Genomic DNA, 27,085 nt, shown 5'->3' with positions numbered 1-27,085 from the left:
ATAAGATATTATTCTCATTAAATGAGAAGCTAAATTAGTGTTTAAAATAATAAAAAGATTTTTGACAAACATATTTATCATTTAATAGGTTTAACAGACAAATAATTGATCAAAATCTCAATGTGCATATTATGACTTTCTAAAAAAGCTAGTGAATTGCGCATATGTAACAGCAAAGTTAACTATGAAAAAATCAACAAATAGTTATGCGGTTCGGAAAAAATTGTCAACTTTTAGCAAGCTGTACAAAGTATTTGTTGAATTTGACTTTGTAGCTGTACAAATTATAAATTAACTATAACATTTATTAAAAATTGCACAAAACTTATAAAAGAACAAAATTATACATTATCGTTATACAAAAGTTTTTACTTATGTTTGTATAACAAATGTTATGTTTGTATAAAACTTATGTTTGTATAACAATAATGAATAAAATGTAACAAAAATTATTTAAAAAGTAATTTTTTGAAAAACTAAAAAAGTACAAAAACCTTATTTTAACCTCCCCTCCCCCTACTCAAATTATATTTCCAAAAGGTGCCAACTATGCTAATACGAGAAACCTGCAAATATATCACATCCAAAACAGAAGGAACTTCTATATAAACAAACTCCAAATACATTAAATTGCTGTCACAAAAGTAAGTTCTCATTAAAAAATTACAAAGCTAGCTGCAAACCTATTCGTATTTATCTTTTTATAAAAACATCTCTAACTTAACTAATCATTCAATCAGTTACATACATAACTTTATAATATATTTTAAATTGTTACTAAAATTGCCTAAATGACATTATGGGGAAAAAATGTGTCTTTTGTATCTCTATGAAAACGTATTTAACCTAAAAACTACAATAAGAGCTAATGAATACTTTCTAATGGTCCAACCTTTTGAATTATTATATGTGAAATAAGCTGGGTTTTTTATCTCTCCTTATATATAATACTTAATAATATATAATTCTAATTATTTTATAAAAACATATCTAAGCAAACTAATCATTCACTCAGTCACATCTTTTGTAATAAATTTTACATTATATCATATTTTTTATACTTATTGTATAAATGTTATGATCAAAACTTAAAATCATACTAAACTAAACTAAAAAAAACCGTAACTAAAACTAGCCGACTTTTAAGTCTATTACTATTATTATTATTTTCTATTAAAATTAGTTGACTAATGTTTTAGTTAACTAAAATTAGTTGATTAACTTTTGTCTAACTAAAAATAATTGACTAACTTTTTAGTTAATTCAAATTAGTCGACTAAATTTTTAGTCTAAATAATACTAGCATGGGTACCGATAGCCTTTACGCCGCCTGGGACAGAAAACCAGGTTGGTGCCTCTATTTCCAAAAATTTCCCTATATTTTCAGTGAAGGACCTCTTTATTTATTTTTTTAGATACCTTTTCTTTGGCTCCATTTGGACATTGCCACCTTGGACAAACTGTCCCTTTTGCCAAACTTGTCCCTTTCATAATTTATTTTATATATTAATAATATATAAAATATATTATTAATATATTAATAAATATATAGTATAATTAATTTATATAATATAGTTATTAACAACTATATTATATAGATTAATTATATTATATATACATAATAATATAATATAACTAATTTATATAAATTAATTATGTTATATTATTTTCTATTTAGCTAAAAATATATTATTAATTGTTTATATATATAATATAATTAATTTATATAATATAGTTGCTAATAACTAATTATATATGTAATATAATTAATTTATATAACAGTTATTAATAACTATATTATACAAATTAATTATATTATATATATATATATATATATATATATATATATATATATATATATATATATATATATATATATATGTATATATATGTTTATTATATAAACGTATATATAATATAATTAATTTATATAATATAGTTATTAACAACTATATTATATAAATTAATTTATTACATATAATTAGTTATTAATAACTATATTATATAAATTAATTATATTATATATACAATTAATATATATTAATAATATATTTTTAGCTAAATAAATAGTCAACTAGTATTCAGGGTCGCCGATTGGGTGAGGGTAGAGAAAGAGACAGTTTGTCGCAGGCGGCAGATGTCCAAGGGGCGTCAAAGAAAAAAAAAAATTTCAAAAATTTTGATAAAAGGGACATCACAAACTTTAATTAGAATTCTATCAGAATTTTCAAAAAAAGTTTGTTACTACATGATCATTGTACGGCAAAAATAAAAAAATATCAAAATACTTTTTTTTCAGTTCCAGAAATTTAACGAGATGCCGGTGTGAAAAAGTGGGATGGTTGGTTGTGAAGGTGTGTGACACCCCATCAATTAACTTTTAGTTCATTTAGTTGGCGAATTTGGCTTTTTTAGATAGGCCAGTCAGGAAATATAGACCTTTCAGACAAGCCAGTCAGCAAATTTTAAAAAGCGAAGATTTTCATTTTCTTTTTAAGTTAGTAATAATTTTAATGGCGCTCCAGCCGTGTAAGCTACAGAGGTGGTTACAACTATTTTAAAAATGAAATATCTTAAAAAATACAATTTATTAAAAAATAAATTATTTAAGTTGGTTTAAAAATTATATAAACTCCCAAATTATGACTATTACACAAAAATAAATTTTATAAATCTTTTTAATCATTAGTTGCGAAGAGGTTAGATCTCCAAGTATTTGTTGATTTGCCTTTACGAATTGCTGTAAGTAGCAATTTACAGTTGTAATTTAATTAAGCGCATGAATAAAGGTTTGCTTTTCAGAGTTTTTCAAGAGAAATAGTTTTCAATTTATAGTTAAACTATATGTAATAATAAAAATAATTATGTGAAACAAATTTATAAAAAATAGATGGTGCAATATTTTTAAAAGTTGTGTTTTGTGCCGGAACTATATTTGGATTTCCTTTATATAACACCTCCAATCATTTTTTGATGTAAGAACTCGTAAATTAGTTAGTTCTGCATTCTTAAAACGCTAATATATTCATTTACGACAATTATATTGTAAAATTTAGACAATTAAAGTTTTTTATTAAATTTACATTGTTCAATTAAATATCATGTTAAACTATTTACTTTTATTTTTATTTTAAAAATTGTAAAAAATAAATTAACTAATTATGTATTCAGTATAGTGGCGGATTACTTATTAGGTAAACTAAGCAGTTACTAAGGCCTGCTTAAAGAAGAGGCTCATAGCTTTAATCTGAAACAAATATAAAATATACAAATATGTACTGTATTAAAAATTAAAAAGAAAAAAAGGTAAATTAAATAGCATATATTAGTTAAATAGTTTCGTTACTAATATTGTTTAATATAAGTAATTTTATAATTTAATTTTAACAGAAAAAAAGATTTATCAATCTAAAACTTACAAAAAAAATTTGGTAGTGATATGCCTAAATTTATGGGCCATGATATGACATTTAAAAAAAGTCCTTTTGAAAAGACCCTTAGTTGTCATCAAATGAAGCCCTCGAAGTATCTCTGCCTAAAGCCTGAAATGCTTTAATCCGCCATTGATTCTGTATGAAATGATTTTTTATTAAATTATCAGCTGTTTTAACCAAGTTAAAAAACCGATTGTTATATAATTCAGTAAAATAACATTTGGGGCAATACATGTACAGGCAAAACATTTTAATTACCTATTTTTCACAAATTATATATGGTTTTTGGTATAACTGAAATTTAAAGGAATTTTAATGAATGTCTTTAAATTGATTTGATTGTGATAACTTCATTAAATTTCTCAACGCAACAAATTTTATGGAATATCCTTATTGAAACCTAAAAGTAATGGTTTCCTGCTTTATACTAGATAAATAGTTCTTCTAAACAATATCTATAAATTTATTTTAAGAAATTAAATTGTGTCAAACAATAATACATTTTCTCCAAGTCATGACGGTGACAAAACCAGTTTAAATTTTCATCCAGTCAAAAAGAAATTGAAATTGATACACAGTCTATTGAGGAAACAACTAAAACTACATACAAATATTATTCAATTGAGGAGGAAACATCAAAATGGGTATGCAATAAATGTAGCAATAACAGATTTAAAAAGTACTCAAGTAAAACATCAAAAAGTATAATAGATTACCATCTTGAACATGATCACGAAATTATGACGTCAAAAAAGAAACAAAACACGAGTAGTTTGTCAAAAGAAAATAGCGATAAGATTGATAGAAGTCTTTTGATATTCATTATTGCCTGTTGTCTTCCATTTATGTTGGTAGAAAGTAATTTTTAAAGAATTTGTTCTTTGATTAAATCCAAAGTACTAAGTGCCTTGCTGAAAAAAGTTAAGATCACTTTTAACAGATTTATATCGATAAAAAGTTGATCTTTTGAAGTCTAAATTATGTTCAATTAAAGTTTTATCTATTACTACTGATGGTGGACGTCCTGTCAAAACTATAGTTACATATCTGCAACTGCACATTTCATTTCTGACAAAACCACTTTCATCAGTTTTCGTTTGGGATTTGCATACCTTAATGAGCGACATGAAGCAGATAATTTAAAAGACGCTTAACTGAAAATTTTAGAAAAATTAAAAGTAGAAGATAAAATAATGAGTGTAGTATCTGATAACACCAGTAACATACGCAACTGTTTAAATTCTTTAAAAGTTAGTTTAAACATTCAACCAATAAGATGCATGGGGCATGTTTTGCAATTAATAGTAAAAAATGCCATAGATTTAGTTGAAGAAGGTGAAAATGATAGTTCATCTAAATTCTTTTTTATTGCAAAAACATTAACTAAGTGCAAAAAAATTGTTACATCTTTCAATCATTTATCTCAACTTAATTATTTATTAGAAGAAAATCAAATGCGACAAGGCGTTTAAAGAAATCACGCACTTCACTCCACGTTTCTCATGGCAGAAAGAATGCTTAAACCTCACTCCTACATAAAAGATATCTTTAATTCTAAACAACAATACAATGATATGAGAAAAAATTTGCTCGATGAAGATGAAATAGTTAACTTAAAAGCATTAGCAAGCTTTAATCAAGTAAGTGTTTTACTTTCAGGCGATACTTATGCAATATGTTCTTTAATTATTCCAAGTATAAAGTACCTTGAGAAGCAACTAAATAAGAAAAAAAGTGAAACCCCTCCTTTAATTATGCTTTTAAAATTGCATTTATTAGAATCTTTAAAAACTTCCCAAGACTCATATGATTTAGAGAACAATTCGCTTTTATAGTGTGCCACTTTTTTGGATGGAATTCTTTGAAAAGTATAAGAAAATTTTTTTTTTAAATGCTTGAAGGAATTTTTGTCGGATTTTTACCTGAGAAAAAAAGTTTGTGAAATAATTCCAATTAAAAAGGTGACAATCAAATCAAAAAAATTTAAGTTATCATTTGACGATGAAGATGATGATTCAGGAAATGATAGTGACAAAACAATAAGTTTAGATTTAAAAAAGAAATTAGTGGTTATATAAAATTGTCAGTACATGATCAAAATGTTTTACACTTTTGGCATCAAAATCAACATGTGTTTCCAATATTGCATTGTATTTCAACAATGATTTTATGTACACCTGCTACCAGTGCAACAAGTAAGCGCCTTTTTTCTGACGCCGTAAATAATTTGTATGCAACGCGAAACAGAATGAAAACTGAATATTTTCAAATGTTGATGTTTTGTACAAAAATTTGGAATTTTTTAATTTAGTTTAAACTTATTAAATGTTATACGGAAGTTTTTTCTTGTAATAATTATTTTTTAACTCATTTTATTGATATAACTCTTATGTGTTATAAAGAAACAAGAAAAGCCAAAAAAAAACTATTTTACATAGAAATATTTTTTTAAATTTATTGTAAAAAATTTTTTTATTTATTTTTATTCTGTGCGCAAAAATCCTCACTATGCCACTGCATCTTTATATAATATCCAAAAAAAAATAATTTTTCTTTTAGTTTTTTTAATTTATTCGTTTTAAATTTAAAAGCTAACTATTTTAACGTAAAAAAATGCGTAAACACACAATTTTCTTGCTGTTTGAGTAATAATTTGGTCATTGCTACATAATAAACTATGTACGTAGACGAAAGGAAAAAATGTCGCTAAAATGAAGAAACAATACGTCATTAAAAATCAACTAGGTAACTTCTTGACATAGAGCAAACTACAAATATTTATATGTTCACTTTGATGTCAAAAAAAAGATGTTTTGCAAAAAAACAAGATGATCGGATCTTGGGAAAAAAAAATTAAAATGTTAGCCCCCCTGCATGAAACATGTGAAAATGATTATTAAACAACAGGAGGACATCGGCAGATTATAAATCAAACTTATTTTTTTTTATTATTCTACATATAGAACAAAATATTTTAAGACTCAAATTATTGAACCACCATGGACCGCAAAAGTATTCAACTAAATAAGGGAAATTTTAACTAAAAAAAGTACTTTAAATATATCATCATTTGAAATCAATTTATTTGTTATTGCAACACTACTTCATCCTACATTTGAAATTGTGTTGCAATAACTCATTTGAAAGATAATGTATGTTTTAATTTAACTATGCAATAAAAGGAGAGGTTTTAAAATCATTAACTACTTTATGCTTCTTTGTAACACAAAAAATAATCTTGAATTTTTAAAAAAAAACAACTTGATTTAAATCAACAGCTTAAAATGCAAACCCATAATAATTATAAAAATATATATACATTTTAAAAAAGCTACATTTTTAAGATACAAAATGGTGTGATTAAATTTCATGTTTGATTTTTTTTTTTAACTTTTGTCCACCACATGGCCAGGGTTGCCAGATTCTTTTCGGTATGCGGTAGCCATATATACATAATGACGCGAGCGTTAAAACAATAAGGATCGCTTTAATAGGCTACAAGTAAAAGAGCCTTCCATCAGAAATAACAGAAATTACGTGGGTTTTCTTAATTTACCATTTGATCTTTTACAGCAGCTTTGTAGAGTTTTGTGCGTGCGCATAAGAGATATTGCGTTTTTATGTATTTTAGAACTTTGTTCATCAACTATTTTCAAAGTTCGTAAAACGCATCCTTTGTTATTTATTTGTTTACTGGTTCTTAATACATTAAAAATGACATAATTTGTGTAAAAAATGGCCAGAATAGTCCGAGTATTTAAAAGAAAAGTAAAATATACCGAAAACAGTTATTCGATTGGGACTAAAAGTTGTGATCATTTAAGTGAAAACGACTTTGATAAAAACATTAACACTATCATATTTTAACAGAAACTAACGTGATATTGTTGTTAAACTTTCTCATAGAGGTGTGGTATTGAAAATAATAGTTTCAATTTAAAAAAAAAATCCTTTTTTATAGATATTTATTCCAAATAATAAACAGTAATTTTTGACATTAACGAATTTATAAATAATTTATAAAACTTATGACAAACAAGTACTTAAAAATGATAGATTACGCAGTGCATTTTTCAAGTAATTAAAATGTAGTAAACAATTTTCTGGTTTAAAAAGCAACTGCAGCTATTTAATAAAATATTTTCATTATTCAACAGGTATTATTCAATACTTTTTATCTTGTAAACACTATTCAGGGATTTAAATTGCGGAAATTGCATTCTTAAATGCAAATACCAAGCATTCTTTGTAAATTTTGCAAGTCTTGCCAACCAACAAACAACTCTACTCTCAAAGCAATAAAAATGTTCACATAATAGCCTATAAATGACTCCATTCTGGGTTTATGGTAATACTCTTGCCTGCCTACAGGGTTGTAACAACGAGGTGGTGGAAAAGGGTGCTGAAATTCAAAACTGATATTTGGCATCTAAAAAAAACCTTCATTGGTAAAATTAGCTTTTTTAGTTGCACATATTCATTGTTTGGTATGGCTATGCCTTCCCTATTGTAGTGTGTTGTGGTTATAATAGTCAGGGGGGAGAATATACAACAATAAATATTCATAGATTGTGTATTGTAATTATTGTGGTGATTATGTTAAGATTTCAATAGATTGAGGGAGAGTTAAAAGAGGGATAGGACTTATTGATTACTCATTTATTATTTTTAAGTGTACAGAAAAAGTAGTAAGTAAAAACTAGTAAAAAGTAGTAGAATGCCAAATATTTCTACTGCATTGTTTCTGTATTTCATATTTTAGAGTATTTTTTACTATACTATATTTTGCTTTATTTTTTTGGTTATTATTCCTTTTTTTTTTATGTGTATTTTTGGATTTTGAGGTAGTTATAACTTGTTGAGGAGTCAGTGTTTGGGGAGAAAAAGCGTGGATTGGGTGGAAAGCAATATTGAAATCGAAGAGATTTTTGGTGAAAATTGGAGGTCTACTCCACCCTTGCAATAAGCCAGGGGAGAGTACTTATGATGTGCGATTATTATTGCACACTACCTATAGAATGCGGCACTTAATAAAAATAAATAAATTAGACGGTAAATAAACGTACCAAATTTAATTTAATTGTCTAATTAGCGTCTTTTTTACATTCTGCGCCGATTGGATATTTTTAGGCATTTGCAACAACCTCATGGGCATTTATCTCCGAGCTGGGGAAAAATACAAATATTCATACTTAGTTTAAAACAATTTATTTTAATAACAGCTTTATTTGACTAGAATTATTTTTGAACTAAAAAGTTAGTCGGATAATTTTAGTTAACTAAAAAGTTAGTCGGGTAATTTTAGTTAGACTAAATTGTTAGTCAACTAATATTAGTTAGACTAAAACTAACCTTAACTCCCACCCCTAATAACATACATTATCATTTACATACATGAATATTTATTATACCTATATTTTTTTTACATGTTTTTGTTTTGTTTTAATTCTTATTACTGCTAATTAAAAATTTATTTGATGACATTTTAAACAACTTTTTTAACTCTAAATTTAATTGTAAGATAATGTTTTGCAATAACAACATTTTATCTACTTGTTTTTTCATGACATACTAACTTACACATTTTTTTCAGACATACTAACTTACTATTTTTTTCAGACACGAGAAAAAAAAACACATATAAACTTCTGTTCTGTACTATGTTAATAAGGTTAATAAATTCATAACAAGAGGTAATCCACTGTTATTCAGGCTAGTAGCACATTCAGCTATAAATTTTAAGTTCTCAGGAAGGCAATCTACTGTTACTCAATGTGGTAGGACCTGTAATCAAGAGAGTAGACAAAATCAATTAAAAAATGAATTTAGATTTTCTTAAACAGGATAATTAGCCAAAACTAGGTGCCAGGATTACTTTATGTTTCATTTGTGTGACCACTATTATAGTTTGCTGTAACAGTTGCTGTACAACCATTGCTAGAGTTTGCTGTACTAGTTTGATCACCAAATTGAAAGTAAAAAAAAAAATAGGTGAAATTGATTTATTAGATTAAGAGTTTAACATCGTGCAACTCAATTCCATCACTCAAGAAAATCAACTAAGATAATCGTCTAAAAGCTCTTTTTGACTTGACTACCTTGACAAATAGGAGACAAAGAGGAGACATGATTCAACTTTTTGAATTTGAGAGGTCAACACTTAAATATGTCAAAGAAATTGTTAAGCACATGTCATGAAAACATTTTACTTAACATGTCAGCCAATTAATAGAATAGCTTGCCAAGCAAATTAGTTAACGCTTGATTGCTAGATGAGCAGCAATCAAGCAAATTAACAGTCATAGCCTGTTAAACTCACTGGCTCACTCCAGTTACGGTAATTACTAATACTTTTATATGACATATACTAACTTACATTTTTTTATATGATTATATATATATATATATATATATATATATATATATATATATATATATATATATATATATATATACAGCGTGGAAAATAAGAAATCAAAGGCGGTCAAACTGACTGACTAATACATAAAATTGATGGTCAGTTGTTTTTTTTGGGCGGTCAAAATTTTAATTTTTTTTTTGGTTTAAATTCTTATTGTAGCAATTATTCTGTATGACGAAACTTTGTAAATAAAACAATGACTTGATACTTTAAAATGAACGAACTCGTATTCCTTTTTTATTTGTATTCTATTTTAAAATAATAAAAAATACACATTTTTATGTTACATCAAAAAAATTTAAACTGAATACTTAATCAAGTATCGTTTTATGTAATACCACTATAATAATTGCCTAAGTTACAAAAAACAAAGTTTTATGTAACTTAAAAATGTTTTTTTAAAGATACGTTTCATCTGTTTTTTTAAACATACGTTTCATCATTCATTATCCAAAGTTTCATCGAAAGATGATTTTAAATCTAAAGACTCGTTTGATGATGATTCTAAATCAATTAATGTTTTTATAGTTGTTTTTTTTTCCTTTCTTTTTTTTGAATAAATTTTTCGATTTTCTTGTGTAGGCCTTCACAACATACTTTCGTCCCATAATTCAATGGCAGGATTCACATCAAATTCTTCACTATTTGTTTCATCAGTGCACACCCGAATTAAATTATTGAGCCGTTTTTCAGTTAAGCGATTTCTTGTGTCAGTTTTAATTCTATTCATAAGAGAAAAAAGACGCTCAACCTTTCCATTCGAAAGGGGCAATACAAACAACAATTCAACAAGAAGTAGAACTAGACTCCAATCTTTTTTCATAGAACTCGAAAAAATTTGATACCATACTTTACGGTACTCAGTTTTATCTGGTGCCAAATATTTAACAGTGTAACCAACTAAGTTATGCGAAGCATCTAACATATTATTTACACTCCCAGTGAAGCCAGCATAACATAACGACATATTATAAAAGTCATACAATTTTTCGATGTTATCATCAGCAAATGAATTATTGGTGTTATTTTGAAACCAGCTACCAGTGTTTAGGATTAACATTCCATACATATCAGGAACTGTATTTTGTGTTTCCAAACGCTCTTCTATGGATTCGGCAGTTAACGCTACAATCATTGATTTCGAATTCTTAACTAAAGTTAATGCGTTTGCAAAGTCATGAAGCTCAACATCCTGGAATGAATACTTTCCAGTGTTGTTTTTTACTTTTGCAAGGAAACGTTTGACTGTTGGTAAATCATTAAATTCTTTTTCTTCAATAAATCCAGGTGATGTTACAGAATCAATTTCGTTGCTTTGAAAAGATAAAGATAACAACTTTGCTGGCGATAAAACTTCTATGAGTAATGCTATATAAAGCGGTATTTGTCAATGATTCCACTGCTGATGATACCCTTTAAACTTTGCTCTTTCTGCTTGAGTAAAACTGAAATCTGCAGTCATGTTTTCGAGATGTTTCATATATACTCCATATTTGTCTAAGATCATCTCAAGTGCTTGAACTTTATGTGCAATCCATCATGTTCCAATTTATTATTGCACAAGTATTTTATTTTATAAAAAGTTTTTATTGCTCAAAATACTGTTCTGTTTAAAGAACTTTGGTTGTATAAAAAACCAGCATCTAATAAAGTATATTATTTTATAAAGTATTTTTTAAAGATAAAATTGAAAAAAAAATCCAATATACCTGATGCTTTTTTGGGGCGAATACCTGCAATGTCAAATGAATTACCCTCTTCAAGGATAGCAAAAAGCTTTCCTAACTGTCCGTAACTTTTTTGGGGATTTTTTTATAAATGTTATACATTTTCAAAATGATGTTATTGACATCATTAAACGCTTTTATTTGTGCAAATTTATCTTTTAACGCTAACTCAAGGCAATGTGCAACACACCAACCAAAAGTTACCAATGGAATTTCTTTCTGAAGTAATACATTTACACTTGTTCTATTTCCTCTATTTACAGCTGCGCCATCAGCACCAAAACCAACTAATTTAGTTTTAAAATTTTCGATACCTTCTGATTCAAGGGATTGACTAATTTTATTGAAAACTCCTTCTGATTACCATATTCAAGATCAGAAATAGAAAGAAAAGAACACTCAACGCATATCTCGGTCTTTCCTATTGGAGTAGGATCAAAACTGATAATAAATATAGCTTCTTTTTCAATTACAGATACATCTGTTGATGCATCAATTAAAATACTGAAGTAATTTTGTGTTTTTAATTTATTTCTGAGAATATTTGACAAACTCAATCCAATGTAATCAATAAAAGTTCCACAAGTTATTTTATTTCTATATGCTTGGCCAAACTCTACACCATGATTTTCTTCCAAACGTAGTATTTTAGGGTATACGCTAAGCAGAAGCTCTTCTTTGGCAATAAAGTATGCCACCTCAAATTTTTTTCTTGCTAAATTTAGATCTTTCGTGGTCATGGTTTTAAGGTCTGATAAAATATCAGTTTGCCGCATTTCTTTCTGCAGGTTGTTTAATTTATCATTTTATTCGCTTACACCATTCCTTTACTTTTCATTGCTAACTCGTAGGCTCTTTGATGTGGCAAACCATTTGCATGATCAACTGTGGCACTGTGCTGTATCCTACAACTACCTTCATCGCTTCCCCATTCTAGCGTATATCCTTTATAAATACCAATTTGTTTAGTATACTGACGACATACAGTGCATTTTAATGTTGTAACATAATTTCCATTATATAATATCTCTAGCCATTCATTTGCAATATATTTCGCAAAAGTAGTGTTTACCCATTTTTGAGCTGTTGTTAGCTAAAATTTTCTACTATTGAGTTTTTTCTTCTTTTCAACAGGTGGTTTTAATTCCGATTTTGCTTGTGTTAAAAATGAAAGTGTTGTTTGTCTCTTTTTAGTCGTCTCCATTTTGAAGTGCTGATGTTTGACGATTCTCTTACAATTTAATAATATAAAAAATGTTCAAATTCGCAATTGTTAATTTGAAACTTATTTAAAAATAACTCATTCATTGCTATGAATTCAGAAATTGCGGGAAAAGGTTACGAGAAAAATGAATGAAAAAAAGGAGAAAATGTTCTTAGTTACATACATTAATTTTAAATAATGGTTAAATAAGAACTTCAGTCGTTACCAACGTTGAAATAGAAAAATGATTGCACATTTTATATCTCATTTGTATCATTTTATATCTTTCATTCATTTTTATTTAAAATCATTTTATAAACTGTTAATGTTATTTAGTTGATAATAATGTTAATGCCTCTTGCCAGCAGATGCTGAACTAATATTGAATAAAATCATGACAATCGTTTTATGAAATACTATCAAAATTATTTATGTTACTTAAAACGAAACTTTATACTACAATGTATATATTTTTAAGATTTTAATAGTAGAAAAAAAAAGCAAACGCGCATTTGGTAATTTTAAATTTATCTAAATATTAAAGTTAACTTCTCAGTCACTCAGCGTCAACCGAACAAAGAGTCTTTAAAATAGAGAATATAAGAACCTCGACAATTTCAAATACAAACTTTCTTTTTTCCGGAGTCTTAACTAATTGAAATCTAAAAAATTTATTTTCATCACAGAAGGGCTTGGTGTGCGGCCCTTAGTCGATAATTTGTAAGCTTTGTTGACTATGGATAAATTAAACCAAAAAATAAAAAATTAAGATATTTTTTCATTGTAATTGGCAGCAAAAGGTAAAAAAAAGAAAAATAAAGAAAATGATATAAAGAAAATATAAATAAAATGTAGGAATAAAAAAATGTTCTTAGTTAATTTTATATTATTATTAAAACAATAATAAAATAAGAACTTCAATCATTTATGAAAAAAGCAGTTATGGATTTCACCACCAGTAAAATGAAACTAGTCTTGATAAGTAAAGCAAAAAAAATTAATAGTTTACGTCATTTATAATACTCACTAACGAAGCGATTTAAAGTAAAAACAAACGATAAAATTATTTAGAAGCTTTTTTCAAAGATTCACATTTTATGAAATTTTGGTATATGCATTTTCAAAGGCATCCTGATAATTTGCCAAACGTTATATAACTCTTTTTTTTTTCAACCGGTCAACCTTGACCGGGAAGAATTCGTTTTGAGAGGTCAAAATAGCAATTTCAGTCATATCGGGCGGTCAACGGGCAATGACAGTTAACCGCCCGTTATTTTCCACGCTGTGTATATATATATATATATATATATATATATATATATATATATATATATATATATATATATATATATATATATATATATATATATTTATATATATATAAAATTATTTTAATATCAATTGTGCAAATGACTTATGAAATGTATCTGTTAACTTTTTGGATTTCCAAAGAAAAATAAACTTGAACACAATACCAAAAATTTGGTAAAACCAACCAACTAATTAACTCCCAAGTAAAACTAACTGACTACTTCTTTATGTAAACAAACATTTTAAATAAATGCAAATTTTAATATTAAAATTTTAATGTAAAAATAGTTTCTAAAATATATGCTATATATTTTCTCAACTTATTTATTACTTTTTAATAGTGTGAGAAAATTGCCATGTTGCGCATGGACGGAGTACCTGTTTGTACTTTTGGTGTGCATAGTCAAGGCCACATTTGGAGCCTTATGTACAGCTTAGGGTTTATTAATAGCAATGAGGCAATTGCTTGGACTATTAAACAGTGTACTGAGTAAGATCTATGCTTTGAGTCGAATTCTTTATTAAATTTAAAAATGAATAAAGTACCAAAAACTATAAATATAACTATATATAACAATATAACTATATAAACAATATAAACACAAAAAACCATCGTCATCACTAAGTTCTCTAAACCTATCATTCACTAATATTCATGGACTTTGAAGTAATTTTTCCTCTGTTGAGTCTTATCTCTTGCAAAGTTCACCAAACTTACTTGCTGTTTGTGAAACTAATTTGAATTCAGCTGTCTCATCTTGTGATCTTAGTGTTGATCTTAGTGTTGATCTTAGTGTTATCATCCTTTAATTCGTAAAGACTCCACTAGTCACAAGCTTCGCCTGGATATTTACATTCGTAAGAATTCACCGATTTGTCAAGAAACTAGGTTTGAATCCACAGACTATTCTTTTATGTGCTTTCATTTGGCAGCACTTCACTCAGTCGCCTTTCTTTTTGTTCTATATCGCTCTCCTTTATCTCAAGACTGCACTCTTTTTGATGTTATTTCTAATCAATTTGACCAAGCCGTCTCTCTTTATCCATCAGCCAATATTGTTGTTGTTGGCAACTTTGATGCTCATCACACTAAATGGCTTGGCTATAGTGTCAGTGACTCTGCAGGCATTAAAGCCCACAACTCAAATAGTCAACTTTCCAACTTGCTTTTAAGACAACCCAAATCATTTACCTTCTCTACTCGACTTATATCTTATTTTTGATCCTAGCCAGTGCTCAGTTTCTCCACATTCACCCTTAGGTGCTTCTGATCATGGTTTGTAGGTTTTTTTGTGGAACCTTTGTAAAAAGGTTTTGTCTAACCCCAAAGCCCGCTATTCTCAGGTCATGAAATCTCGTATTTCTTCACAAAAATTAGGCTCTCGTGACTTCTGGAGAATCTTTAATAGCATCAATAATTAGGGCAAATCTGTTATTCCACCTCTCTTGTATGGTTCAGACTTTGTCACCTCACCTAAAGACAAGGCTGAATTGTTTGCTAAGGACTTTTCATCAATATATTCTCTTGATTCCACTGGTTGTTGCATTGCTTGACATTCGTATCACTACAGCTTCTGTATCATAAGTAATTTCCTGCTTAGACTCTTCTACAGCTTGAGGACCGGACAACATACCTATTATAGTCTTGCAGAAGTGTTCTCTGGAGCTGTCGTCTATTCTTTCAAAACTATTTAAGTGCTTAATATTTGATAATTTTTTAGTTAACTATTTAACAAACGCTTAATCTCTTATCTTGAATCGAATAACTTACTTTCTAATCATCAATACAGATTTTGATCTTCACGTTCTACAGCTGATTTGCTATCAGTAATAACCGATAGGTTTTATCGTGCATTAGATAAAAGTGGAGAGGTTAAGGCCGTCGCTTTTGACATTTTAAAGCTTTTGATAAAGTTTGGCATGCTGGTCTTCTCCATAAGCGCTCTTCTTACGGTGTATCTGGTAACATCTTTAATATTATTGAATCCTTCCTTTCCAATCGTAGTATAAAAGTTGTCCTCAATGGACAGCACTCTTCTTCATATCATGTAAGTTTAGGGGTTCCTCAAGGTTTAATCCTTGGCCCTTTACTCTTTTTAATTTACATTAAAGATCTTCCAGATATTCTCAAATCTAAGGTGGTATTGTTTGATGATCATACTACAATTTATTCTTGTCATAATAAGCCAACACTCTCTGATTGCTTGGAGGGGCATTTGAGCTTGAAAAGGATCTCATTTCTGCTACAGAATGGGGCTCATAGTGGCTGGTGAACTTTAATTCAGATAAAACTCAATTTTTTTCAGTCAATCGTTATCGCAATAATTTAGATCTTTATTTATTTATGAAAGGCAATGTACTCGATGAGTCATCTACCCTTCATCTTCTAGGATTAACTCTTAGTTCTGATTTTTCTTGAAAATTGTATATCAAATCCATTGCAAAATTAGCATCTGCTAAGGTTGCACCTCTTTATCGAGCTCGATAAAGAGGTGCAACCTTAAATCTATTTAAGAAAAATCCATTTAAGTTTATAAATAATAATCATGTTTTACTTTTTTACCTTTTGATGACCAAGTGGTGCAAACTAGTAAGCGACCAGGGTTAATATTTGACTAGGGCTGGGTTTGATAAAATATAGCTGGGGTTTGTGACCGGGGCTGCATAAACACTTATACATCATAAAGTGTATTTTTATATTCAAAACTCATTTTTTGCATATATATGCATATATAAACATCATTTTTTGCATATATATGCATATATAAACATGATGATTATGATGATGCTCATTAACATGAGCATCATCATAATCATCATCATCATCATCAACATCAAGCTTTAGCCTTCCTCTTTTATGCTGTTTCTGTAATAATGGCCGATCCTCAAATGAGCTATTATCTCTATTAAGATAAACCAAAACTTATTCTTGCTTGGCTTCTTATTCAACAAGTTGCAACCTTTTACAGCATCTGTCCCTTCATGCTATAAAAACTTTTATTAATCCAGTTTTTTTCCTTGCACATCAAAAAAAACCTTAACTCTTACCCATCTTCATGCTTTCCTTTTTTATACAACCTACAACTTTTTAAGTAATCAGTTATTAATTTCCTAGCATTTTAACTTATCAATTTTAAAGTAACTCATAACTTAATAGTGGTTGCTTGCAATCTTGTTAGAAGTAAATTAGATTTTAAAAATATATAAATATATGTCAGTATTTAATAAATAGTAAATATAAGTATAAAATTATAATAAATTAAGAATTATAAACTTTTTTCTAGCCCCGGCTATCAACTCCTGCTTATAATTTTGCAAGGGCAAGGTTTGCAAAAAGTCTTATTTTTAATAAAACTTTTTGCAAACCTGGGCCCCAATCACTTTGTAGAGCAAACTGATAGTAACTATGAGTTCCAGGTATGGTGTTTGCAGTATCTAATCATTCCTTAAGAGTGTTTCTCACCAAAGTTAAATCTTCTGATGACATATAAATAAAATGTACACCTTAAATATTTTGATTGCAATATTTGTACATTGCTTGTGGAGATAAAATATGATTGCCCATATTTCTTTGTAAGCTTGCTAGTGTTAAACATTTTAACACTAGCAAAAGTTAAATTTATATGACATCAGAAGATTTAACTTTGTACCTCCTATCCCATCACAAGGTTGCTATAAGAAATCTTAAATACAATGTCCCTAATGAGTAAAGTACACTTGAATACTAACAATATGTCCAAGATAAAAATAAAGTTATATTAATAAGGAAGATACTGCTTGAACAAATAGCTATTAGTTTTAATAGACATTTTAAATGGCTAATTATCTACAAACTTTTGTCAATTCTCTACTAAGTATCTATCAAAAATGTGTGTGAAAGTAGATCATAACTAAATATAATTATATTTAGTCATATAACTTAACAAGGTAAAATGTTTTGGATATTATTTTGTCATCATACTGACACATTTGTCATTTTATTACTTATTTTATTGATGAGATAATCACTATTTTATTGATGAGATAATCACTATTTTATTACAATAATAAAAAATGTTTACAAAATATTGTTTAATTTGGCAAAATAACTATTATGTAATGAAAATAACAATGTCAATGACATAAATACTATGTAATGAAAATAACAAGTAACAAATTTATAAATTTACAAAATATTGCATAATATTTTGTGACAACTTTGTAAAGTTTTAACTCACATCACACACATACTGTTTTTTTCTTAAATCAAGTGATTCTAATTTAATTTAAAAACAACTGTAGTTCAATATCAAAATGCATTTTTTGCCAACTTTTTTTTTGTTAATTTTTTTAAAGTTTCTTCAGAATAATTGAAAAACCAATACACATCAATAATGCCTCAACAAAACTAAGGCTAAAACAAAATTGATCGTAAAAAATTCTAACCTTAAAGTTAATCAAAATCAAAAGATTTTTTCTAGAGCTAAAGATGTCTTTTTTTATTGGCATTAATGTGTTTTGTGGATCTAAAAATAAGCTATATTCTATTGTTTTGAGAGAACTTAAATCATTTGTGCCAAATATCAGTGAATATGGTGTGCCAAATATCAGTGAATAAACTTTAATTCTACAGAAAAAAGCAACCAAAGCCTTTGTAAGTTGATCTTAATTCAAGTACACTAATACAGTGTACTTGAATTAATACAGTTAAAAATGCTAAAATAACTGCATTCTAATACTTTTTAAACAACTTTAAAGAACAGTTTGCAAAAAAATCTAAAAATTGTTTTAAATAGACTAAAAACCTCTTTTTTTGAGTGTACATCACTCTAATATTAACTGTTTTTGAGTGTACAACACTCTAATGTTAACTGTTTTTGAGTGTACAACACTTTTATTATTACAAAAGTTAACTAGTTAACACTTTTAGCAAATACAAATAAAAAAAACCCTGCAATTTAAACAAATTACAAATAAAAAAAAAACCTGCAACTGCTACAACAGCAATTAAAACCAAAAACAATCCGGAGAAAAAACCCCAAAAAAATGATATTGATTCACTTTGCTAAAATAAAATAAAAATAATGACTAGTAAAAAAAAATAATTTATAAATTTTTTATGTAAAATATGTAAATTATGTAAAATATGTCCTCTTTACAAAATATATGAAAATCAATGAAAAAATATCTAATAATAGAATATATAAATATATAGAAAATATCTAAAAATGGAATGTTTGCAACAATTTAAAAAAATTTTTATATAAAATATTTCAAACATGCAAATTAAAGCTCAACACACCCTAAATTTTTTAGACCAAAAAAAATAAAAACAAATTGTTAAAAATTAAAACAGTCAAAAATAAAAATAAAAACAGTAAAAAATAATTAAAAAAAAACAGTCAAAAACAAAGACAAATAGTTAAAAATAAAAACAGAATAATAGTAATAAAAAAAAAAAGTTAAAAAAGAATAGTTAAAACCAACATAAATATTACATAAACATAAATATTAGCGCATTGGCAAATTAAAAGTTAGTGAACTAATATAATACAAATAACGAGATAAGTAATAACAATTTTTTAAAATTTAATGCAATAAATCACAAATGCTAAAATTAATTTGCAAAAGTTATAATTTAAAATGATGAGACAAATCAATTTAAATTTCCAATTACTCTTATATAGAAATATGATTTATTGCTTTAAGTGCAAAAAAAAAAAACAAAAAAAAAAAAAACAACAACATTTAAATTAATCAACCAACAAACAAAACTCATCAGAGTTTTGTTTGGTTGAATAAAAATTCATATAGATAAGAGGAAACAACTAAACATTTTTCTGAGGTAAATTGATTATGCAACTAAATTTATATGTGATTATCGATATTGATTATTGAAATAGCATTTTTTAGTAACTAGTAATATGGTTGTTGATGTTTTATATAAATTTATCTATTTATAATTTAAGTAGATCAGAGAAACAGGCATTTCAAAGAAAGCTACAAAGATACGTCTGAAAATTATTTTGTTCAATATTACTTGTATTAATAATATTGAAATATATTATATTATATTGATATGCAATTATTGATTTGGCGATTAGTTTTAGTAAAATCAATAAAAATTGAATCTTTATAATAAATAAAAAACAATCGCATAATTATCCTGAAAAAAATTGCTTAAGTAACGCATTTGTTTTTAAAAATTTTAGGCATACGCCAACGTTTGCATATGCAAAATAAGATAAGGCATTTGTTTTTCTGTTCTTTTAAGAAACATTTGCACATTCATCGATTTGTCAAGAGCCATAAATTGCTCCCATAAACTGTTTTAAGGGAGTGTGGGTGAGAACTTATACCAACCATCTGTTGTGTTAGATTTTAATTTTTTACTGCAAATTTCACATTTCGATTCGGAATAATTAAATTAAAAAATAATTCAATAAAAAAGTTTTTAATTTTATTTGTTTTAGTTATTTAGGTATTAAACAAACTCGCAATTAGTGGATCTATAGTGCCATTATTTCTATCCTTGGATAATTGGAATTGCAATTTCCTGCATTTTTGAAAAAAAATTGGCTTCTCCGGGCTCCAGCTAAAACTTTTTGCAAACCCAGCCCCAGCAAAATTATAAGATTTAGCAACGGGTTGATAGCCGGGGTTAGTAAAAAATTTATAAAACTTTATATATTATACTTTTATGCTTACACTTACTATTTATTAAATACTGGCATATATTTTTAAACTTATTAATTTATTTCCAAAAAGATTGCAAGCAACCACTTTTAAGTTATGAGTTACTTTAAAATTGATAATAAGTTAAAATACTAGGAAACAATTAACTGAAGACTTAAAAAGTTGTATAAAAAAGGAAAACATGAAGATGGGTAAGAGCTATAAGGTTTATTGATGTGTAAGGAAAAAAACTGGATTAATAAAAGTTTTTATAGCATGAAGGGACAGATACAGTAAAAGGATGCAACTTGTTAAATAAGAAGCCAAGCAAGAATGAGTTTTGGTTTATTGTAATAGAGATAATATCTCATTTGAGAGTTGACCATGATAGTAATTGTAGAAAAATGAAAGAAATGCAAGCTTACAACAATGGGAGTGTGGCTCAAACTTGGCAGATAAAACAGGTCTAATTACATTTACAATGTGCTTTTAGACTTTGTTTGAGAGTAAGGAATGCCAACATTATTGCAATATTTTTTTGCAGTAAATGATTTTTTTTGTCTGACAAAAATTTTGGTTAAGTCTAGAACTTAAATCCATAAGCTACAGCAAGCCTGAGGCTGTTACAGTAGAGAGATCAGATTAAAAATTGGCTGCTTGTTCTAAGCAACTAAAAAGTGACGATTTTTTGTCAAGACAAGAGTATAAAACTACAGAGTATAAAGTTGCTGACAAATAAAGCCACTTTAGATGTAAAATTTTCATGATCAAATCTATATTATAGATAAGAAACAATACAGGAGCAAAGATAGAACCTTGTGGTACCCTTAAAGTTACTTGAAATAAAGAAGAGTGCAGGTCTTCAAGAATAACTTTAATACTGCAGTTAGATAGAAATAATTTAATAATCTTAAAACCTTTATATAAAGAAACTAATGACAGAGAGAAGACTAACTGTAGGATAGCTGGAAAGGTCAAAGTGTTTTCTAGGGTTTTGAAAAATCGTAACCAGTTATTAAGCACTTTTAAAAGTTTAGCAAAAATGGTAAAGAGATTTTTGAAGAACACTTTTTTAAGACTATGATGGAAATCTTGTCTTTTTAAGACTATGATGGAAATCTTGTCTTTTTAAGACTATGATGGAAATCTTGTCTTTTTAAGACTATGATGGAAATCTTGTCTTTTTAAGACTATGATGGAAATCTTGTCTTTTTAAGACTATGATGGAAATCTTGTCTTTTTAAGACTATGATGGAAATCTTGTCTGAAGCACAAATTGTAAAAGTGTTTAATTGAAAATTAATTTTACCATTGAAAGCCAGAGTGATTTGATGAAATTGGCAGGAAGAGTATGGCCATTAGATTCAAGAGTCAAATTAGAATAAGATTACTTTGCAAATAACTCTGCTTTATTTTGAGAAGAAGTAAAAAGTGTAGACCTATGAATTAAAGATTAAATGTTAGACTTACTTTAGGTAATGACACTGTTGAAGACTAACTAAAAGTCTCAAGAACCTAACATCTGATATAAGATACAAGATTTAGTAAACTGAGAATAATAAAGCTTAACATCAGACAGGATCTTTTTTGGCTTCTTGCAATAATAAAAGGATATTAGTTCTTAAGAGAGATGTTCTTGTAAAAAAGATGAAAAAAATGATAAATTTGTAATAAAGCAACTGCTCAAAATGGTGAAAAATGTGGAATAGAATGAGACTTGACTTAAAATTGAAGAGAAGGAATAAAAGCTTCCGAGATGCGATTTAATGTATAAATATCATGAATATAAACACATATGTTTGCTATTTATTCAGATGCTGGCATACAAAATTTTTTCATAATTTTATAAACTTTAGTATTCATATGGTGTAGTATTTGTCAAAAGAGAAGATGATGATGATGAGGATGATGATGTTGATGATGATGATGGCAATGTGATTTTGTAAGGAAGCTTTTTCCTTGTCATTGGTTTTATATCTTTTCCTTATTTTTTGTGTCTTTCTCTGGTTTTCTCTTTCTTGTACAGCTGCTATTTTTAATCACAATAATTTCTTTCTTAAAACTTTCATCCTGTTACAAGGACAGCAAAACCTATGTATTGTTTCAGGTAATTGATACATAAAGGTATTGTCTGATGCTGATCTAGTCCTTTCTCAGTTTACTAAATTTTTTTTCTCCTCTAAAGTTTGTGATCTCCTCTTAACCTTGTGGCCCAGGCAACATTCCTGTTACAGTCTTAAAAAAGTGTTCTCCAGAAATTTCTTCATTACTTAATTATTAAAAAGTTAACTGAACTTGTTTTCCTGTTTGCTTAAAAATGTCATCTGTGGTTCCAATTTTGAAAAACTCTGGAGATCACTCTGGCCCATAGATAAGTAATTAACTTTATTTTTACTGTAAACAATCTCCAAAGTGTGATAACTTATTTAGTTTTTAAACATAAAATCTCAGACAATGGTTTAGAAATCAGCACTTTTTGTTCTTATTATTTTCTATTGTATTATATATAAACCTTTCTTTATTATTTTATTATATATAAACTTTTATCAGCATTTTTTTTCTGCATTTTTTTTTTGCACGATTTATAATAATTTTTTAACTATTTTGCACCGTTAATGCAAGGCGATTTTTTTTCCACAGTGAGTTTATATTTAAAAAATGTTTATCAACTTTTCTGCTTTTCCATTTCAATTTCGTTTTTTTAATCTAGTATTTGCTTTCAGTTTCCAAATGACCACAGATGTTTTTATTAACTGAGTCATGCAATAAATCTTTTCTCTTAAAGTACCCTAGCGGTGTGGTCTAGTTTGCTAATAATTGATACTTAACTAAAGCTATAGCAGAGTACATTGAAGTATCAAGACAGTTTGTCTTTTTGTTAACTATGGTGTTTATCATGCTGAATGATTGCTTAACATGAGGACTACTAAATATTCCAGCAAACATTGTTTAAGTGGATTTGCAGTGGACCTATATGGCATTTTTTTTTTTCAATATCTTCACTTCCAATAAAGCTGCAAGCAACCACTATTAGACTAATGTTTATAGAGAAAGATAACGATTTACATACATTATTTAGCGGTTCATTGGAGTTTTGCTTATTAGTTACTTAGCCACTAATGGTCCACTAAGTAACCAATGAGCAAAACTATAGTGGTCTGCTCAAAATGTCTACAAAGGTCCACAAAGCTTCTTAAACTATGGGTCGCGACCCTAAATAGGAGCTTAACAAAATATTGGGGTCGCAAGATTTTAATGTAAAATACTTAATGTATATCCTTCTATAACTGTGCATTTTTTCATATGTATGCATATTATTACCCAATAAATAAATAACCACAAAATATTTAATAATTTTATTTTATATTTAACTTGGATTGCAAAAAAACTTCCAACCGTAAATGGGGTCATGAATTAAAAAAGTTTAACAAGCTTATTGTTCTATATTAATGATCTTCCTGCTTTTTTTACCACATCAACCATGTAACAAAGAAGAGTAACTATCTCCTTTTTTTACCTTACTACTTACCTTACTTTTTACTTATTTTTGTTTAAAAAGAAATTAACCTTCACAGATTTTATAACAGTTTATATGTAGTTGTATATGCATTTAATGACACAAACCAACAACAACACTTGACCAATGACACCTGAAAACTTTAATCTTATTTAAAACTAAAATCTTTTTCATATGCAAAAGAAAAACTATCCACAAGCTCATCTCGCTAGTTTGCCACAAAAATTTACACATTTGATTTTTTTATTAATTTCTTCTGAAATAAAACTAATATCAAAACAGAAACAATTCAAAAAACTTGAATTAAATGTTTAACCATAGCAACACAATATACTGGCAGCCCTCAGAATTAGGAAAAATGAGGTCGACAATAATGTGCCGACCTTAATCTGTTAGAGGTCAGCATAAAAAAAATTGATACAAAGGTTTTACAATAAAATAAAGGTCGACAACTTTTTACAGACTTCAAACACTTCTAGGTCAGCAGTTAGATCGATATTGACGAATGCCGACCTTAATTCCAAGGGCTGTACTGGTATATAATGTATATAATGATTTCGCACCCAAATATATGATATAAATAAACATGTTGTTCACATATTATGAGCATCATTAATTTTTAAAAAATTTCATAGACTTTAATCCATCACCATTCTTCATTGAAGTTTTTTACTAAATGAACTTTTAATTTATTAACATAAACCAAATTTTGGTCTATGTTAATAAACTAAAAATAAAAAAAATTCTAAAAGTCTGAATAAATATTCATTAGAAATGGTTACACAAACAACAGGCTATGGCACGGCATACACATTTCCTTATTTATTTATTTGCAAAAATCACCAGATAAACCTTGATAAAATTTGGAAGGGGACTGGTTTGGAGCAGGAACTGATTTAACATGAACAAAGTAAATTACTTCTTAAAAATATAAACTGGTATGCAATCTGTCGAACAATGTTATTAGTAATGTCATTTCTGAATGCAAATAAGTGATATAAGCTGCTATAGATACTGTCAAATATAGTTTTGCATTGTCATTTCTGAATGTATAAAAGTTTACTAAAGATTACAAAACAAAAAATAAAATAAAAACCTTTCCAGATATTGGTAAAACTCGAAGTCTGTTCATTGCTTTAGTACGATTTCCTCCTTCTAAATCATCTATTGCAATCGACTATAAAGGAAAAATAATAAAAATCTCTTGGCATAAACTAATATTAAACCATATTGAACACAATTATTTGTGAAAATCAAATAAAATTAATTATTTATTATAAATTGTTAATACAACATAAAACAAGGAAAAAAATAAAGAAAAAATTGTCTGAAATTTTTTTTGTTTTTAAGTTTTTGATTAAAAAAAATTGATATCATTAAAAATTTTAAAAGAGGCTTGCTTCTGTGTCTGCATTTCATAACCAATTCACTTTTTTTATTTAGTGAAAGACCAAGGCCTAATGTTATAATATGGTATTTCTCAATGTAGATAAAGGTTACATTATTTTATTTTTGGATTATATTCATTTAATCATTTTCCACTTAATAACAGAACTTAAACTCTCATCAACTCTCATTTTATATAATCTTACAAAAAGCTTCTTAATGAAAAAAATTTTATGAATATTTAATATGAATATTATGATTTGAAAAGGCAGATTATTTCATTTAAACAATTACTTTTTTTTTTCTGTTCTAAATCAATTTTTAATATATTTCATGTTTGACATATAGCTATAAATAACTTTTGTTGTGTATAGACTAAAATCAACTTTGTAGTAAAACACTGAAATTTGTTAAATTTCAGCTACATACAAAGTTACACTTGATACATCAAATAAGTTGCACTTGAATCAAATCAATTTTATTACTTAGGATTAACTATAATTAAAACTTTTTTTAAAAATAAAATGTTAACACTCTGTAACAACAAAACTGATAAAATTTTTAAAACACTTTATTTTACACTTTTTTTTTTATTAAATAGTAAAAAAATTGTATTAAAAAACTAAACTTAAAAAAAAATAAAATTATATTAAAATACCATAGTTTTATACGCAGATAAGTCTAAAATTTTGCTTCTTTAAAATGCAAGATGACATAATTTTAAATAAATTTTTTTTTGATAATATTGATTTAAAAATATTTTAAAATATTTTAAGCCCAGTATTTTATTATATAGAACACATTTAGTGGGTGAGAGGAGACATTTTCAAAAAAAGTTGTTTTATTGGACACCATAAATATATATATATATATATATATATATATATATATATATATATATATATATATATATATATATATATATATATATATATATATCAGGGATGCAGAGTCCCAAAAGGACTCCGGCTTTATATCTCTACTTTTTCCAAGTCTATAGTGTCCAGAAGCTTTAAACATGTTTGTTGACTTATGATCTGCTATAAGAAAAAAAGACTTATTTAAAGACTTGAAACTTATTGTTTTTAAGCCCGGAGTCCTGGAGTCCCGGAGTCCTTGCCGCCATTATACTTAAGGACTCTGGGTTCAAAAAATGATTGTTCCTAACTTAAAAGTCTTAACTTTTATCCTATTAGTAGTCCATAAACTTATTTATATTTTTAGAGCTCCTGGATAACAAAAACTAGGATAAAGTAATCTTTTTGTGACTTTCAAATCCGGAGTCCTTTTTGGGACTCCGCATACCTGATATATATACACCTAATATACACCTATAGTAAATGGGCTTAAATATACAGTTAGTGGTAACAAATAGCTATTCGATTGTTTGTAGTTTTTAAACATTCTAAATTTTCTGAATGTTTTTATTTT

At 27.2% G+C, this 27,085-nt stretch overlaps 1 protein-coding gene across 6 annotated transcripts in view; it reads right to left on the bottom strand.

The window, feature by feature from the left end:
• Positions 1–27,085, bottom strand: part of LOC100197833 (solute carrier family 53 member 1) — a 54,261-nt gene that overhangs the window by 6,724 nt on the left and 20,452 nt on the right. For all 6 annotated transcript variants that reach the window (XM_065791016.1, XM_065791021.1, XM_065791020.1 and 3 more), the window contains 2 exons: positions 25,365–25,445; positions 19,063–19,141 (listed from right to left, as the gene is read on the bottom strand). In XM_065791016.1, coding sequence (XP_065647088.1) covers positions 19,063–19,141; positions 25,365–25,445 — 160 coding nt within the window. The remainder of the gene's footprint in view (positions 1–19,062; positions 19,142–25,364; positions 25,446–27,085) is intronic.

This window comes from Hydra vulgaris, chromosome 02 (assembly GCF_038396675.1).
Source record: "Hydra vulgaris chromosome 02, alternate assembly HydraT2T_AEP".
NCBI classification, from domain to species: Eukaryota; Metazoa; Cnidaria; class Hydrozoa; order Anthoathecata; family Hydridae; genus Hydra; species Hydra vulgaris.
This window is presented reverse-complemented; position numbering and strand designations above follow the sequence as displayed.